Below are 18,099 nucleotides of genomic sequence, written 5' to 3'. Positions count from 1 at the left end.
AGATACAGCCATATACACATGCACACACATGTATAGATATTTAATATCAATATATTTCATTTTAATTAAATTGACTTTGGATTGTCATGCAGTTGAGAGACCATCTAACTTCATGAGATGAGAGGTGATGATACTGGCTAAAGATGACATAAATTTGTAATTGGGCTACCAGAGTGCAACATCAAAGCATTATGGAGGGCTAGATTTCCAGTATGTCACCAGGAAGAACATAGGGTCCAAGAATCCTAGGATCATTGCATCATGTAATGCTACTGACCACTCTCTCATGGACATGATTTCCTCTCAGGGCTTTCAGGACAGTCCTCCCTTCTAGACCTGATCCTACCCATCAGACATCCCTGCTTTGTCTCCTCTCCTAGAGCATCTTCTGACTCATTTCAATCCTTTTATTCATGTCTAATTATCTCCCTGCCACTACTTCCCTCCCTCAACGACCCTTCCAAAACTTCTCATCACTCTCCAAGCAGATGGCTATCTATTTACTTGTTTGAGAAGACAGGAGTTATATTTCATTAGTTCTCTCTACCCAACATCCTTTATGTTTTCACCTGGCTCTTCTCCTTTGCTCTCAAATTTCACAGAATGAGGCAGCCTTTCTTGACAAGACCAATCCCTCAACAAGTCTCCTTGATCCCATTCCCTCTCATTTTTGTCAGCAGCTTACTCCCTCTCATCATCCCCTCCCTTTCTCTCTTTCATTTTCTCTATTGGCTCTGCCTTTGCCGCCTATTTTCTACTCTATCATTAAGATGTTTTTCCTTGATGTGGCCAACCCAAGTTTTTATACTATGGCTTTTGCCCCTTTATCTTTCCTAAAAAGAATAAGCCACACTCACTACCTCCCCTCCTTCACTTCATTCGCTGCCTGTTCAATCACTTTGTAGAATCTGCCCTTTCCAAGATCAAGATGATGATTTCTTGATTGTTAAGTGGGATGATTTTTTTCTCAGTCTACATCCTCCTTGATCCTTGAAGTATTTGATATTATTGACAATCTCTTCTCCCTCTCATTTCAGGACTGAACTCTGTCCAGGCTCTATTTCTTTTGGCCAATTGCTTTTTTTTTGGCTTGTTTCACTAGTTTATTCTTCTCTTCCCAGGAATTCCCCAAAGTTTTCTCTTGAACCCTCTTCTCTTCATGTACAGTTATTCCCTTCTACATTGTGGGGGTTAGAGACATGACACCTCTATGATCTAAAAAATCCACATAATTGCCAGGAGTGATAATAATAATAGTAAAAACAACAGCATTTATATAGTGCTTACTATCAATTTATACCTCTAGTCACAGTGTGACCTTAAGTAAGAACTCTCTAAAACTAGAATTTACCAAGAGGATGCTGATTTGCTTTCACAGAAGGAGTTTCTTTATCTGGGAACTCTCTGCAAATCACAAGTCTACTTCCTTTATATATACATACATACACATTTAATTTTCATATATTTAATTTTAATTAAATTGACTTTAGATTGTCATGCTGAGAAAAAGTCTGAATTTCTTCTTTTTCTTTTATGAAGTGTTTATAGTTCCTTATTATACAATTTGGGTTGATATTATACAATACTATCCATATATTTTATTCATTGTTGAGTTTCCCAACTTTTTCTGTGTCATCTGTAATTTCTGCAAAACTCTCCTCCAATGACCATTTAATTTCTTATGCTGATTCATAACATAGTGAAACTGTGATAGAGAATGTCACAATGTGGAAGGGATAAATATTCTGGCTTTAGCTTTACCCAACCCTTAAAAAGAGCACGATGGCTTGGATCTAATAGATGGGTAATGCAGAATTACTGAATTAACTCGACTAGGATCATTTACCCAGCTTTAACATGACGAGTATTTGATGCAGTAGAAAGAATACTAGCGTGGGGATTGCAGAACCTGCCTTCAGATATTAACTCTGCCATTGGCAACCTATGTAACTCACAACCAAGTCATTCACTTCTCTGTCTCTCAGTTTCCCCAATCGGCAAAATAATGAGGGAGGCGATTAGATGGATTTTAAGGTCCCTCTGTGCTCTAAATACTATGAGCCCATGAGAATGCAAGTTGTTTAACTTTTTTGTGTGCCTTCGGTTCCCTCTCTGTAAAAATAAGAAGGCAGAGATTTTATTTCATACTCTTCTCAAGGGCAGGCTAAGAATATTTAAGAAATAATTCTAGGAGAGTCTTTGGAACTATGTAGAAGAAACTTGGGGTTAAAATACAACTTTCATAGTTTACTAGTAGTATGAGGGACAAGTCCCTGGAAGCCTCTGAGCTTTTATTTCCTCCCTGGAAAATAAGCATCATGATGTTTTGGTTACCTGCTTCCTAGAGTGTTAGACAGAAAAGATCCTATATTGATGATGAGCTGTTGTGATCATATTCAGAGATAAACTATTTTCCTGAAAACCAATGAAGCTAAACCCTGGTTGTAGATTATCAAGCAGAATGCCCGTGGTTTATTTTAGCCACAGGCCATTTTTACGCTTATCAAACCTGTTACTGTTCATATCCTGCTCCCCAACTCAGAGCCCTAAGTCACATTTTTCTTCCCTGGAGTAAATGTCATCTTTTCTTTGCCTTCCTTCCTCCTTTCCTCCCTTATTAATAACCCAGAGCAAACAAGACAAATTAAGACAAAGTCAGTTGGTGGAGGGAGACAGAAATTGGGAATACAATGACATCACCTTGCCATATGGGTAGAAGAATTTCTCTGGGAGGGTCCGTTGTGGGATTTAGGGAGAGGGGAAGAAAGTGGTATCATTGGATAACAATTTCAAATAATTATTTTTGCTGCCTTGATGCAAACTCATTCTATTCTCTGTGTTAAAGGAGTGGAAATTTACCCTTTAAATTTCAGCACCCTGGGTCAAAGTCCTACAGGTCCCACCCTGGTTTTGCTTTGCCAAGACTAGATTTACACAAACCCTTCCATGTCAAGGATGGGGTCTGCCACCGAAAGTATGCCCATAGTTGTGTTTTTCACATAATAACGGTTCGATAGCCATTTGGGATAATCACCCATCTTACTGTCCCATTTGTGAGTTCGGAGACAGGTGGCGGCCTTCAGATGCTCACAAAGATACTCATCCTTCGCCCCTCCAAAACCAACGAGATCACTCGACTCTGAAATCTAGTCCTGCCTTGGCCTTGGAGTGCAGTTTTTGAAAAGTCCTTGGTCAGGAGGCTCTGGCCTGGACACAAAGTCAGGGCGAGGCTGGCCAAAGGCCCTCCCTCCCACCTGTGGGAGCGTGAAAGCCAAGGTAGAATTGCCTCGGATTCTAGCTGCCGGAGCACACACTCTTTAAATCAAGTCAGTTCTGGGGCCGGCTGCCCAAACTCTTCCATACCTATTAATGAAGCATCATTAGAAACAGCAAGCCACGGTGCCCGGGATGGAGGGCACTCCAAATCCCACTCTTCCTACGCCAGTGAATGATTAACTTAATGATTTTCAGCAGCTGTTGCTTCTAATTACAGCCCAGAGGAAGCAGAAAGTCTCTAATCCTAGAGCCCGGTAGCAAAGGGGGAAACAAAAGCAGATCGAAAGCCATTCTTCCCCCAGCCAATCGTGGGCCTCGTCTCTAAGTGGCCCAGCAGTGACTTGCAGATGTCAATAAGCCCTTTTGACAGTTGACCCCTCAGGGGGTCCTCACCTTTTATAACGGCAGCTGGATTTGTTTGCTTTTCAGGTTTGGGGAGATTTGGGGGAAATGTTACATTTGCAAAAATAAGAAGCAACAAATCTCAGCGGGGAGTGGGGGGAGAAGGGGGGTTCACCCTTTTAAACAACCTAGCTGGGTCCTTTGTGACCAGCACCTGCAAGTCTGCTGGCTTACAATGTAGCCCCGCAAGGACGTGGTTTATTGCTGGGACGAACTTCCTGCTTCTGCTGAGTTGTATCTTTGAGCGGAGCCTTTCATATGGCTTTTGATCTTTAGGGGAACCAGGAACATTTTAATATGATGGTTGGGGACGAGGGGAGAGAGCAAGGCCTGTATCTTTGGAATGGCCCCAGGCTGGTTAGGGGCCTTGAACACTTGCATCCAAGCCCTGCTAGGAAAGCCTTTCCCTGCTCCCACAAAACATAAATAACAGTATGCAGCTCTACACCCATGAGATTACAAATCCATACCTCCCCGACCCAGCCAAATTAGGATAAACTGGTAACATGTATGGGATGATGTGTCTAAATCCTGCAGACTGAGAGACATGAATAGATGGTGATCTGGAGGACCCGAGAGGGACATGTGCTCATACGATCATGCAGGCAGGTTGGTCAAGAGCCCGGTTATGAATCAGAGGGCCTGGGTTCAGATTCTGACACCGCCCTCTGGATGATGTTCAACAAGTGTTGGAAACTTTGGGCTCCTCTTTTCTCATCTGTAGAATCAGGGAATTGAACTAGATCATACAGGGCTCACAGTCCCAAATCAGACCAGAATCAGTAATGGGAAATTTTTAACAAAATAAATAAAAAGACAATAAAATATAGAAGACACCTATTTTAAACTGTTGATATTTAGCATGCAGCATGGTATTTCACCTTAAGTATAGGTTAGTGGTCTCTGTTTCTATTTGTGTTTGATATTATTGGTGTAGTGGAGGGCCAGCCGAGAGGCCTTGGGTTCAGTATTACCTCTGGCATGTACTGGCTCTGAGTGATGGGGCGAGCCACTTAAATTGCCGGAGTTCAAAGCTGAATTGCATTTGTAGGAGGGAGTTACATGTGATGAGACCACAGGGCAGGTCCCTGTCCCTGTATCACCTCCATCTGCCTGTCTCTTTATCCATCCAGCCAGATAATAAAGCAGCAGCTTAATGAATCCATCAGCTAGCATTCACCTGTGACAGTAGTGGAGCAGAACTGGGAGAGGGCTAGATTCAGGCAGCAACACTTGGTACAAATCTTGCGGCTGACACTTTCTGACCTAAGGAAACTGCTTAAATCTCCATAACCCTCCCTCTGTTCTGCAAAATGACCTCTGTTCTTGGCCACATGGAGCCCACTGAGTAGCCAAGAAGAGGAAACTAAAGGGATGTTATTGATGCACCCAAGGATTTTTGACTCTAAAATTCCCAGCTCCAGATAGATTCTTACCTATATCACAGATCGTTGTGAAGCTCAAATCAATTATGCTAATATTAATAATATTTAAATATTAATATAGAATTAAATACAGCTGTTTGGGTTTTTTGCTGAGGCAGTTGGGATTAAGTGACTTGCCCAGGATGTATCTGAGGCCAGATTTTAACTCAGGTCCTCCTGACTTCAGGGCTGATGCTCTAACCACTGCCCCTTACAGCTTTAAAGTTTGTAGAGTTCTTTAACATAGGATAACTTGCTTGCTAAGCAGTTTGGAAATAGAGACTACATTAGGGTGTTATTATTTTTCTTATTGTTCTTACATATGGGGGGCTATTATTTCATGGGTATAAGGAAGTCTTCATGAGAAATGCCTCGGATCGATGGATGTGAGCAACTATTCTGAAATTTACTGTCTCTGAGAGTTTCTGGGGGCCCTGATGCTCAGAGTCACACAGCTGGGATGCATCAGGGCCTTCCTGACCCCAAGACCAATTTTGATATACTCTGCACACTACGTCTGATAATCATATAATAATAGACGACATTTATTAGGGGGCTGGTGGTTGGTAGTGACCACAAGTAGACATCTCTCCTGGCACTAATGCGGGACTTTTAAAAAATACTTAAATATCACAATTATATTTTTAAGCACCAGAGCAGTATGAGTTGGCTCCATGGCCCTGGATGGCCAAACAGATGGCTTTTAGCCCTTTTTGGAAACTCCTGAAAGCCACGAGAAAAAGGGAGCTCGCAAGACATTCATCCACCAAGGGAACCATTTGGGGAAGATGAGTGCATAGAAGACTGCAAATTCAAGCTTTTATTTGAGGAATAATCAGGAAAGCATCTCACACAAAAACCTATATTAACTAAGAAATGGCAGTGATATTAACAGCGATAATCTTGTCTGTTTTTCTGTAGGGAGCTATTCAACTCAAAGAAAGGGTGATGCTTCTGGGAAGAATTCTCCCAGCTATTTCTTCAGCTATTCAGCATCAACTTCTATGAAACAGGAATTTTCCAAATTAGCTGAAAATACATATACACATTAGTTATTAAAAATAATCACGCAGAAACAACAGAAACAGCGACTTTGCTTATTGAAAGTTCAAACTTTGATATTTCAGGATTTGTTATTCTTTTGGTATGGATATTATCCTATTCTTTTACAGATGACGACTGTAACCCTCCTGGGTCTAAATGACTTGTCTTCAAGAGCTTCTCTGGCCCCTTCCACAAAGGAACTCCTCCCCTTCCCCCAGATTCTCAGTTTCCTGACTTGTAAAGTGAAAAAGTTGGCTCCTTGGGTTCCCTTCTACCTCTAGACCCAGGATCTGATGAAAAACAGGAGGACCTTGAAGATTGCTGTGGGTTTCTGTAAAGAACTACCTGGAAATCAGAGCCCTACATCACAGCCGCCATTGTTTCCATACCAGAATAGACAAATACCTGCTTCCTTCTCTATCCAGAAGGCAGTGATAGGACACAATGTCTTTCTCCAGTTGTAACTTGCCAGACAGCAGATGCTCCCGGTCTTTTTGCTGCTGCTCCGTTTCCCTCTGGATCTCCCCAAGCTCGGCTTCTAGCTTGGCTATAACAGAACCCAGGTTCTGGAGCTCGATGTCGTGCCAGTGCTTGGCGTCATACAATGAGTTCTCCAGGCCTCTTTTCTAGGAGAGAACAGTTGGAAACAATGGGGGAAGTAGCCTGGGACAAGGAAGATGACATCCCATCCCGGTAAGTCCTTCATAGCTGATGATCTGGGACGCCACCCAAGTATCCATTGCTCATCTGATAGCACAATGGCTTATTCTTCACACCCTAATATAACAACAACTGAGACCCTGCGAGGTGGGCCTAGCCCGGACCATTACAGCGATGCTTCCCCAATGGGACTTTCCCTCTTGAGGTTTCAACATATGGAAGGTTGGCAAGAAATTAAATAGGAATTTTTGGAGAATTTTGTGGAGGCTGCAGATAACGTGAGAAAGCTCATAGAAAATACAGAAAAAATTTAGCAACTCAGAAATGCATAAAATATAGTATTGCATAATATCAAATCTCTCTTTTAATACCATAATAATTTGGGTTTCTTCTCTGTTATGAAGGGAGGGACAAAACACTTAACATGGATTTTCCTGATCACAGGGAGGCCCATTATATTCTCCCCCTTTATATTCTAATAGGGGAACACCACATATTAAGGGATGGTGGTCAGAGAAGAGTGTTATACATAGAGAGGGTGAGGGCTGGGGTCATAACTTGAATGATTGTTGCTATTTGCAAGAATAGAAAGATGGTGTAAGAAAGACGCTCTAGCTCATTGGATGGATTCTCATGGGAGAGTTTGAGATACCATGGATTGGTTACATGTTACACGAGGCTTTTCCTGATTCTTCCCAGTGAACGCCTTTTCCCCACAGAACAATAACTTATCATTTATTTTGTACAGATCTTGCATTGATTTATCTGTGGATATTTTATAGCCTCCCAGCAAAATGTAGGATCCTTGAGGGCAGGGGCTGCCTTCTGTTTATTTTTGTATTCCTAGTGCCTAATAATAAGAAGAAATAATAATTAATATAGCACTTTAAGATCTGAAAAACTATGTATATATGTATATAATATAATATACATATGTGTATATGTATATATTTGATCCTTATTACAGCTCTGGGAGGTAAGTGTTCTAATATCATCCCCATTTTCCACCAGAGGAAACTGAGGCAGGCAGAGATTAAGGGACTTGTTTAGGATCACACAGTTTATAAGTGTCTAAGACAGAGTTTGAATTGAGATCTTCCTGACTTCAGGCACATCCTCCAGTAGGCCATCCAGCTGTCTGGTACACAGTAGGTATTTAACAAACGATTAGTCAATCAACAAGCATTTATTAAGCACCCGCTCTGTGCTAGGCACTGTAGGTAGCAAACAAATCCCAGTGCCCACTCTCAAGGAGCTCACAGCCTAATGAACGATTAAATTGAATTGAAATGTTTGGTACCGGCCACTCAGCCGAGGCAGGCCTATCATTTTAGCTCCGGCCACTCTTGATGCAATTGAAGGTAGACATCGGAACAGATCCTGGGTAATTTAGCAGAGGCAAAATCAGGCCAACGGGACACAAGATGGATCAGGTTCTTCACAGAGCAAGAAACCAATCCCTGCAATGTGGGTGGTGGAATTAGGCCACCCTGAACTTGACAAACATGTTCTGATCTCCCTGGGCTCTCTTCTCAGCTTTTTGTTGTTGTTGTTAAGCATTTGTTAACCTGTGGGTGGTCATTCACGTTGAACGTGTGTACATGAGTGTGGCTTTTCAGGGAGACACTTGCTATTAATGGGATCCTTCCATCGGAGGCTCTCTCTCTTTCCTCAGTTGCCCCATCACAGGTGCAGGGATATCTGCATTTAGCTTGGACCTAAGTCATGAGAACCATTACTCGAAGGGCCCGGTTTCCCTTGGTAGAAAGAGCCTAAAAGACCGGAGCTCTGTCGTTGGCTCTGCTTTTTACTGCCTGGGTGAGTTTAAACAGGTCGCTTCCTGGTGCTGGGCCAAGGAGACGACGGGATTGTCCTTTCTGGCACTGAATCCATGATGTCACGCCTCTCCAGCCTCTCTTTCTCCAAGACCAGAACCAGCCCGCTCATTCTCCCTCAGAACTGGAACCAGTTCCAGAAGGCAGAATTTCCACCTGGGAGGTTCCACAGATGGAGGAACATAGGATTATAGAATTTTAGAATTCAAAGGGGCTTCAGAGATTAACTCATGTGACCCTTTCTTTTTCTAGGTGGTGAAAGAGCCTGGGGGAAGACTAAATGAAGTGTTTATAATCATACAACCGGTGTTGGATGGTATTGGAGGACCGTAGGCCCATAGATCGAGCTATAGAAGGACTACCGTGTTTCCCCGATAATAAGACACTGTCTTATTATTTTTTTGGGACTAAAAAACACCAGAGGGCTTATTTTCAGGGGAGGGCTTATTTTATCCTCCATCATGCCCCTTTTATCCTCCATCATGCCCATTTTAGCCTCCATCATGCCCCTTTTATCCTCCATCATGCCCATTTTAGCCTCCATCATGCCCCTTTTAGCCTCCATCATGCCCCCTGAGTGCTTATTTTATTCTCCATCGCTTACTGAACTTACCGAGTTTTTAGATGGTCCTGTCTCAGCTCTACTCCGCGGCGCTGCTCTCAGTAGCGCCAGCAAGCAAATCACCAGGGAAGAAGAGGATGACGCGCTCACTGCTGCAGCTCTGATTGGATGCAGCTCGGAGCGCGACGTGCATTTCACCCGGGAGGGGAGGGCAGCGCTGCTTACTGAAGGTACCGCTACGCAGCATATAGCGCAGGGGATCACCATGATGACCGTTTTCATAGTAAGTTCGATAGGGCTTATTTTCGGGGGAGGGCTTATTTTAGCGGAATATTAAAGAGTATGTGGGTGTCTTATTTTCAGGATAGGTCTTATTATCAGGGAAACACGGTATCTACATACAAAGTTCCCCATTTTGCTGAAATTCAGAGTGGCAATGTCTCACCCAAAGCCACCATCTCTGTAACTTTCCTATTTCTGGATAGAATATTCAGATCCTGATCCAGACACATTAGCTATGTCATTATGATGACTCGATCTCTATACGCCTCAGTTTCCTTATTTGTAAAACAAGGCGTTGGATCCCACGGCCTCTAAGGTCCTTTCCAGCCCTAAATCTAAGAGTCCATGAACTTAAATATTGATTTTAGCCCAAAGATCAAAAATCAGTGTTAAAAAAATCTTGTTGAACTGTTAAACCTTGTCCTTCCCTCTCCACCTCATTCCTTCTCTCTCTTAGAAGGGAACCCCTGGGGTTTCTGGCCTTGGGCTACATTCCCAACCTCAGTTGACCGGACACACGGTTTAGGAGGCCTCCAACATCATCATAAGACAAGGCTGCCAATATAAACATGGCGATGGAGCGTAGATGGTTAGAGCCTTCTATGTCATGCAGGCAATCCCTGCGGCTTTTCAAAACAAGCCCTCGGGAAGCTTCAGGGTGTCTACATCAATAACAGAGATGGGAAGGTTACATACAATGGCTCAGAACCTATGGGATTACTTGGGTTCCTATGCAGTATTCTCTCCCCCCCCCCTTTTTAGGAGGCAATTGGGATTAAGTGACTCGCCCAGAGTCACACAGTTGGTCTCAGTGTCTGAGGCTGGATTTGAACTCTGACTTCAAGGCCAATGCTCTACCCCTGTGCCATTTAGCTGCCCCTCGTATCCTGAGCGAGGAGTTAAAGAAAAGCCCTGATCATTGACAATGAAACTTTAAGACAAGGTTTTCAGGCTCCAAAAGAGACAAGAGAATGTATTGGACTTAGGAGATCCGGGTTCAAATCCTGCCTCAGACAATTGCTAATTACTTTGCACTTAAGTGTAAATCACTTAAAATTTCTGAGACTGTTCATTTGTAAAATACACATTATAATAATATTTCTCTTCTCTCATAGAGTGGTTATGAGGGAAGTACTTTGCAAAAGCTAAAATGCTATTGAAATGGGAGTAATTTCTAGAAAGCCTCCATTTTAAAAGATTTTTTCCTTCTTTTTAGTATTCTAAGCCTTAAGAGTCTGTTACTCTAAGGAGTTATCCCTAAGCTTTCAGGGTGGGGAAAAGTTTCTTTTCCCTTCAGCCGAGCAGCTGACACTGTATTTACAGCTGCTTTCTATTAGACAGGAGAATAATGTCCAGTGATGTGAGGGTAACCGTAGCTGCCTGGTCTAGAGCTGCCACAGTCAACCAACAAGCATCTTATTAACCATTGAACATGTGCCAGGCGTTATGCCAGGGGCTGGGGATGCAAATGCAAAAATGAGATAGTCCTGGCCCTCAAGGAAGCTTCTATCTGAATAGAGAGAGTGGTGGCTGAAGGAAGTTTGAGTCTAGGCAGTCACAGAGTTGACAATAGATGGTCACCTCCTTCCAGTGGCAATAATGTTGATTTGATTATTCCTCCCCGAACAAGGATGAGGACATAGGTCGCAGTGGGGCGGATGGCAAGGTGCCCACATTGGCGAGGTCTTCATGTCCTCATGGGTGCCATAATGGCATAGAGCTTGGACTGAGGCCAGCTTCATCCGGAGTGCTAGGGTGAGGCAGTCAGTTTACTGCTCTGACAAAATTCTCAAGTCTACCTTAATGTTCCAAGTCCCATTCCCCATACTGAATGGAGAACTGACTTGGGGCCCACATATTCTGTGCCAACGAGGGAACTCCCTAGATTAGCACTTAGCACTTAGAACAGTTAACCTCTAAGCCCATCTTAAATGAATGAATATATACCTAAATGAATATGCAAGGTGGCGTGTAACACTAGTATTTGGGGGAATTTTTGGATTCTGTCAAGAGACAAATACTCCCAAAAGATTGAATTTTCTGTTTTAATGAGTCTTTCCCGTTCTCTCTGGCTTAACTTTCTTATTGGGGCAAAATTATTCTCTATCTTTTTTGCTTTTCTCTTTAAGATTCTTAATCACTCATTCTCCCCTCTTACACTTTCTCCTTTGCTCTTGTTCAACCTCCTCTGGAATATCCTACTCCAATTCCAGTGCCATCCTATGATTTCCAGAAACAAATATCAAATCTGCAGTTTGGTACTTGAAGCCCTTCACAATCTGGCTCCTTGCCACCTTGATATCTTCTTGTCTTTTACTCTTCCCAATGCACCCCATAATTTCCTGTGCTGACTCTTTAGATGTTCCTCGAGCACGATGCTCCATCTTTCATTTCCCCATTTTTTGTTTGTTTGTTTGTTTTTTGTTTGCCATTTCTCTAGTTGTCCCCAGCACCTGGGATACTCTCCCCTCCTTATCTTCACCTCCCAAATTCCTTCAAGATTCAATTGAAATCCAGCCTTCTGCAGGAGGCCTTTCCTGTTTCTCACAATCATCTAATGCTTTCCCTTGGAGATGACTTTCCATTCACACTTTATCTTGATGTACACGGTTGTTTCATTTACACTATGTCTTATTTGTAGTTAGAATTAGAAAGAAAGAAAGAAAGAAAGAAAGAAAGAAAGAAAGAAAGAAAGAAAGAAAGAAAGAAAGAAAGAAAGAAAGAAAGAAAGAAAGAAAGAAAGAAAGAAAGAAAGAAAGAAAGAAAGAAAGAAAGAAAAAAAGGAAGGAAGAAAGAAAGAAAGAAAGAAAGAAAGAAAAAAGGAAGGAAGGAAGGAAGGAAGGGAAGGAAGGGAGGGAGGGAGGAAGGAAGGAAGGAAGGAAGGAAGGAAGGAAGGGAGGGAGGGAGGAAGGAAGGAAGGAAGGAAGGAAGGAAGGAAGGAAGGAAGGAAGGAAGGAAGGAAGGAAGGAAGGAAGGAGGAAGGGAGAGAGGAAGGGAGAGAGGAAGGAAGGAAAGAAGGAAGGAAGGAAGGAAGGAAGGAAGGAAGGAAGGAAGGAAGGAAGGAAGGAAGGAAGGAAGGAAGGAAGGAGGAAGGGAGAGAGGAAGGAAGGAAAGAAGGAAGGAAGGAAGGAAGGAAGGAAGGAAGGAAGGAAGGAAGGAAGGAAAGAAAGAAAGAAAAAAGAAAAGAAAGAAAGAAAGAAAGAAGGAAAGAAAGAAAGAAAGAGAGAAAAGAGAGAGAGAGAGAGAAAGAGAAAGAGAGAGAAAGAAAGAAAGAAAAGAAAAGAAAAGAAAAGAAAAGAAAAGAAAAGAAAAGAAAAGAAAAGAAAAGAAAAGAAAAAGGAAACTCTATCTTGGGTCAGGCTCAAGTCACAAAAGGAATGGGCAACTTTGGGAAGCAGCTAGTTCCCCTAACCCCATTGAGGTCTTGGAGCAAAGGCTGGAAATCAGCTTGGGGGGACATGGTAGGGGCAATCCTGTTCAGGTGTTGAATTAGGTGTACTTTCTACTGTAGCAAATTGAGTGAAACCTATTGAAATGGAAGTAACTGAAAAGGACTATGGTTCCTTAGGGAGCTGTCTATAGTTAAAACAGTGCTTTCAGCAAATATAGATGGTTGGAGGGAGTGTTCAGCAGAGGTGGCATTTGAGGCAAATCATGTGGGTGTAAGTCTTAGGAGAAGATGTGACATTGGCAGCAGGGCCAATTCTTTAAATGTGAGCATGATGCTAGAGGTATCATGGCACCGAGAACTGATGGTATTGATTGGAAAACTATGTCAATGAGACAAAAACTCCCTTGGACTACCTACTCCTACTATGGGAACTAGGAATAATTTCTTACTTAATTTATAGCAGGTGTTAATATATTAATACGTACTAATTATATGTAATCAATCATCATAGGACTGATGGGAAGAAAACACTCAGCAATCCTTCAAGTACTGTACTACTACCATTATTCTGGTCATTTGCCACCAGTAAAACAACACAAAGACAAAGATTTTACCAGAATTGAGGATCACTTTGTGCCACTTTGGACGAAATGCCAACCTAGAGATGTCTGCTTTACTTAGTATTGTAATAGAAGAGACACTAAATGTACACAGTAGAGAGAATGCTCAGCCTAGTTCTGGGAGTTCTGGGTTCAGATTCCAAGTTGGACTGTAGTTGAGTTGTTTCAGTCATGTCTCTTTTTATGACCCCATTTGAGGTTTTCTTGGCAAAAATACTAAAATAATTTGCCATTTCCTTCTCCAGATGAGGAAACGGAGGCAAACAGAGTGATGCAACTTGCCCAGGATCACACAGTTAATATATAATTATATATATTACATATAATGAGAATATAATATATAATAATAAGCTAATAAAAATAAAGTCTGAGGCTGGATTTGAACTCAAGAAGATGAGTCTTCCTGACTCCAGGCCCAGAGCTCTGTGCACTGTGCAACTAGTCGAATGGCAGCAGGCACATTACTTGACTTTTACGTGACTTCAGCTACTCCATGGGCAGACGGTCATCTACCTGGAGGAGGGAGTTCCCACTCTGAACATTCCTTACTACTGATGAAACCTACTCATAGGATCATAGATTAACAACAGCAACAATAATAATTAGCATTTATATGTCACTTTAAAGTTTACAAAAATCTTTATATTTTTCTCATGATCCTTATCACAGCCCTACTAAATAGGTACTAGTATAATCCCTATTTTCAGGATGTGGAAACTGAGGCTGAGAGTGTCTAAGGCAGGATTTGAGCTCATCTTATTTCCAACTCCAACACTTTGCTACCTGTTCAGCTGAAACAGACTTTAGATGCCATCTGATCTAATAATCTCATAATTGCATCTAATTCCTAGAAATGCGAGGAGAAAATATTTATGAAAATATTTTGCAAACCTTAAAAGTGTTCTATAAAAACTAGCTCCTAATCTAACTTCTTTGCAAATGGCTAACTGGCACCCATAAGGCTTAAGTGACTAAGTCCAGTGTCACATAGCTGGTGATGGAATTCAGGTCATAGGAGCATGGGTTAACAGCTGGAAAGGACCCCACAATTCAACATCATCATTTTCTAATTGAAGAAATTGAGTCCCAGATAGGTTAGGCCATACATCTAATAACTATCAGTTTAGAATTTGAACCCATATCCTCCGGTTCCAGATGCAGCATTCTCCCTTAGGCACTTTGCTTAGGCTAATTTAATAATTGAACCATTAATTCATTTCAACTAACATATTATTTATTCTACCATATGCCAGAGACAGGATTCAGTGCTTTATAATTATTATCTCATTTGATCCTCAAAACAACCCCTAGAGGAAGGTGCTTTTATCATCCCTGTTTTATAGCTGAGGAACTGAGGCAGGCAGAGGCTAACCAACTTGCCTAGAATCACAGCTACTAAGTGTCTAAGATAATATTTGAACTTGGGTCTCCCTGATGATATCACATAGCTGCCTCTGGTTTAGAAAGACCTTTCAGTCAGAAGGCCTGAATTAAAATCTCAGCTCTTCCATTTGCTATCTGTTTGATCTTGGGCAAGTCAGCCTTGCTGTGCCTCAGTTTCCACATCTGTAAAACTAGAGGCTCAAACCCAATATCTTGGAACATCCTCTTCTGCTTTAAATCTGTGATCCTGTGAGTGAGAGATGCTGTCAGATCAACATCATTTCCGAGGAATCCATTCCCAGAAATATTTTTGGGAATTCCTATTCTCTGGAGAGCTGCTGACTAATCAGACCAGGACCCTCTTTCCAGGCTGAGGGCTTATTTTGTCCTTGCACCAAAATGGACATTCTCTAGTGAAAAGGGGACCTTTCTGATAACCAGGAAAGATCAGAAAAAGATCTGGAGGCCAGGCAGAAATATTTCCTGTCCAGAAGCTGCTTACCAAGGTTCTCAAGGACTCTGTCTCCGCTTGAAGGCGCTGGATGTCACAAGCAGTATCGTGGAACTCCGCTCTGAGCGCCTCCACCACTTCTTCCTCCTGCGACCGAGCCTGGACCACTTGGGATTGCTGCATTAGGCAAGAGATGCCAAAGGGCCTGTGTTTAATGGGGAATGGAAACCCATCTTCCCCATCCTTTCTTCCAGCCATCATCACCCCCCAAATAGGAGAAAAAGAGATCTTTTGAAATTAATTGTCCCCAACTCATTAAGATGATCTAATCCCCCTAAAAAGTACTAGAGGAAATGTCTTATTAGCCAAGTGCCCTTGCCAGCCGCCAACTGATGCCACGTGACATCTCCATTTACTTGGAATCTTTAAAAAGTTTTGTGTATTCAGTTTATGAGTTGGCTAACAAGCATGCATTAAATTAGTTATTATATTTATAATTTATATTAGTTTATGTATTCATTATCTTATTAATATGCTTTATTGCAATTACTATAAGCCAGTCTCTGCACTAAGTGCTGGAGATATAGTTAGGTCCTGATTAGTGGGAATAATACCTCTTCTGAAATGGTTCCATTATTTGAATTTGCATTGCATATTTCCATTGGATTGGAACCAATTACCATGTTTTACATAATTATTCCTTTGAATAGTGTGAATTTGAATAAAAGCAACTGTTTCAGGGGAATGGTTATATCTGTACTAATCTGGATGCAGCTATACAAAAGGGGGAACAGCAGTGCCTACCCTCAAAGAGCTCCTGTTCTAATGGGGGAAGCAATATGTAATAATAAGGGACATACAAGATGTACCCAGGGGAGATGGAAGGTATCTCTGAAAGGAAGGTAGTAGCAATTTGGGAGCTGCAGAAGATGGGGGTTAATGAAAAGCACAGAGTAGTAGTTTTTGGCTCCAAGGATCTGGGTTAAGATCTTGCCTCTTCATTTACTAACAAGTCAAGTAACTTCTCACTGCTTTAAGAGTCCTCATTGAGACGCCGGATGCTACAGTGGAGGGATGCTAGGTAGCGCCATAGTGGATAGAGTGTTGGGCTTGGAGTCAGGAAAACTCTCCACTCTGAGTTCAAATCCAACCTCAGACACTTATTTGCCAGGTGATCCTGGGCAAGTCGTGTAACCCTGTTTGCCTCAGTTTCTTCATGTGTAAAATGAGGTGGAGAAGGAAATGACAAACCACTCTTGTATCTTTGCCAAGATATAACCCATTTCCCCCAAAAAGGGATCCCAAAGAGTTTTTGTGTTGTTTTAGTCATGTTTTCTTGGCAAAGATACTGAGGTGGTTTGTCATTTCCTGCTCCAGCTCATTTTACAGCTGAGGAAACTGAGGCAAACAGGGTTACATGACTTGCCCAGGATCACCTGGCTAATAAGTGTCTGAGGTCGGATTTGAACTCAGGAAGATGAATCTTCGTGACTCCAGGCCCAGCCTCTCTCCACTCTGGTGCCACCTGGTTGCCCATTCATTGACAAGCTAGTTGAATTTAATTGGCTCACAAAGGGAGAAACTCAGTCCAACCCTGACTCATTAGCAAGCTGTTCCCACTGACCTAAGACGCTTCACAGCCATAGGTTTTGAGGAATCTTTAAAAGTCTTTATGTTTCCACATCATCACCGTGTAGTTTTAATGCTAATATCCTTGCCAACCGGCATCCTCCATTTCCTACTTATGTTGTGATCAGAGAAGATGCAAGTCATACGATTGGGAGGCTAAATTTCTTATTGTTATAGTGCACAGTTTGCATAATGAGGTGCAGCTAAGTGGGTCCCAAGGCTTTCTAAACATCACGAAGGTTTGGCTCTCAAAGAGGCAGGAGGGGAATGGCCTATTTTTTTACTTTCCATCTGTATTTTTCAGGCAAGGGAAATGTTGACATTTTGTAATGTCATCAGGGATTACTGACTTTTTAATCACTTGATTACATTTGCATGCTATTGTGCATACAAGATGGAAAGCATAACTTTAAATAAGTCAGAAGGAATTGAAGGATGTATTTGAAGACTGTCAGCAAAATGTGGCAAAAAAAAAAACCCCACTCCAGATTGATTTTACTGCGCCTAAAAATACTTTTTGGGGGAGGTGATGGTGGCGGTGGTACTCAATAAGGAAGAAGTACCAAGTCCTTTAGGAAGGGTGAGGGAGTTTTTTTTACAAGGAAGGTGAGTGATAAGTGTAGTCACCATTCCCCAGTTCTCTTAGCAGGTGGATTTGCTCGGGGATTGTGTGATGGGGAGATGCAAATTAAAATTCTGCCTTTGCTTAGGAAAATCCCCCTCTCTGTTTTATAATCAGGGACGGAGACAGATATATAGACACTAGGTTGGTATAGAACACTATTGGTGGAAGAAACTCTCTCTACTAGAACTTGAGGATTTTATGGAATTGCCTAATTCAGAGTAAATGACTTGCCCAGGACCATGCTGCCAGGCTGAGGGGATTTCTTGGTTTTGAGGACAGTTCTCTGTCCATGGCACCACGCTGGTCCCATCTTGGCCACCAATCTTTCAACTTCAAATGCAAGTATTTATAAAATAACTGCTCTGTGCCAGGGTCCGTACTAGGCACTAGGGACGAATCATCAAGGGGCTTATGCTCCACTGGGGGAAAAGCCACGGACAAAGACCACTGTTGGTTACTTATTTAGTCATGTCCAACTCTTTGAGACCCAGGGACCATAGAGTGCCAGTGGGGTC

The 18,099-nt window shown here is 42.2% G+C and overlaps 1 protein-coding gene across 1 annotated transcript in view; it reads right to left on the bottom strand.

The window, feature by feature from the left end:
• Window positions 1-5,907: 5,907 nt before the first annotated feature.
• Window positions 5,908-18,099, bottom strand: part of BFSP2 (beaded filament structural protein 2) — a 49,346-nt gene continuing 37,154 nt past the window's right edge. Inside the window, exons 5-7 of the mRNA XM_074271206.1 lie at window positions 15,382-15,507; window positions 6,552-6,772; window positions 5,908-6,131 (exon numbers count right to left, since the gene is read on the bottom strand). Coding sequence (XP_074127307.1) covers window positions 6,128-6,131; window positions 6,552-6,772; window positions 15,382-15,507 — 351 coding nt within the window. The 3' untranslated portion in view covers window positions 5,908-6,127. The remainder of the gene's footprint in view (window positions 6,132-6,551; window positions 6,773-15,381; window positions 15,508-18,099) is intronic.

The sequence above is a fragment of the Sminthopsis crassicaudata genome, chromosome 5 (assembly GCF_048593235.1).
Source record: "Sminthopsis crassicaudata isolate SCR6 chromosome 5, ASM4859323v1, whole genome shotgun sequence".
In the NCBI taxonomy this organism is placed as follows: domain Eukaryota; kingdom Metazoa; phylum Chordata; class Mammalia; order Dasyuromorphia; family Dasyuridae; genus Sminthopsis; species Sminthopsis crassicaudata.
The sequence above is the reverse complement of the archived record's forward strand: the minus strand, read 5'-3'. Positions and strand labels throughout refer to the sequence as shown.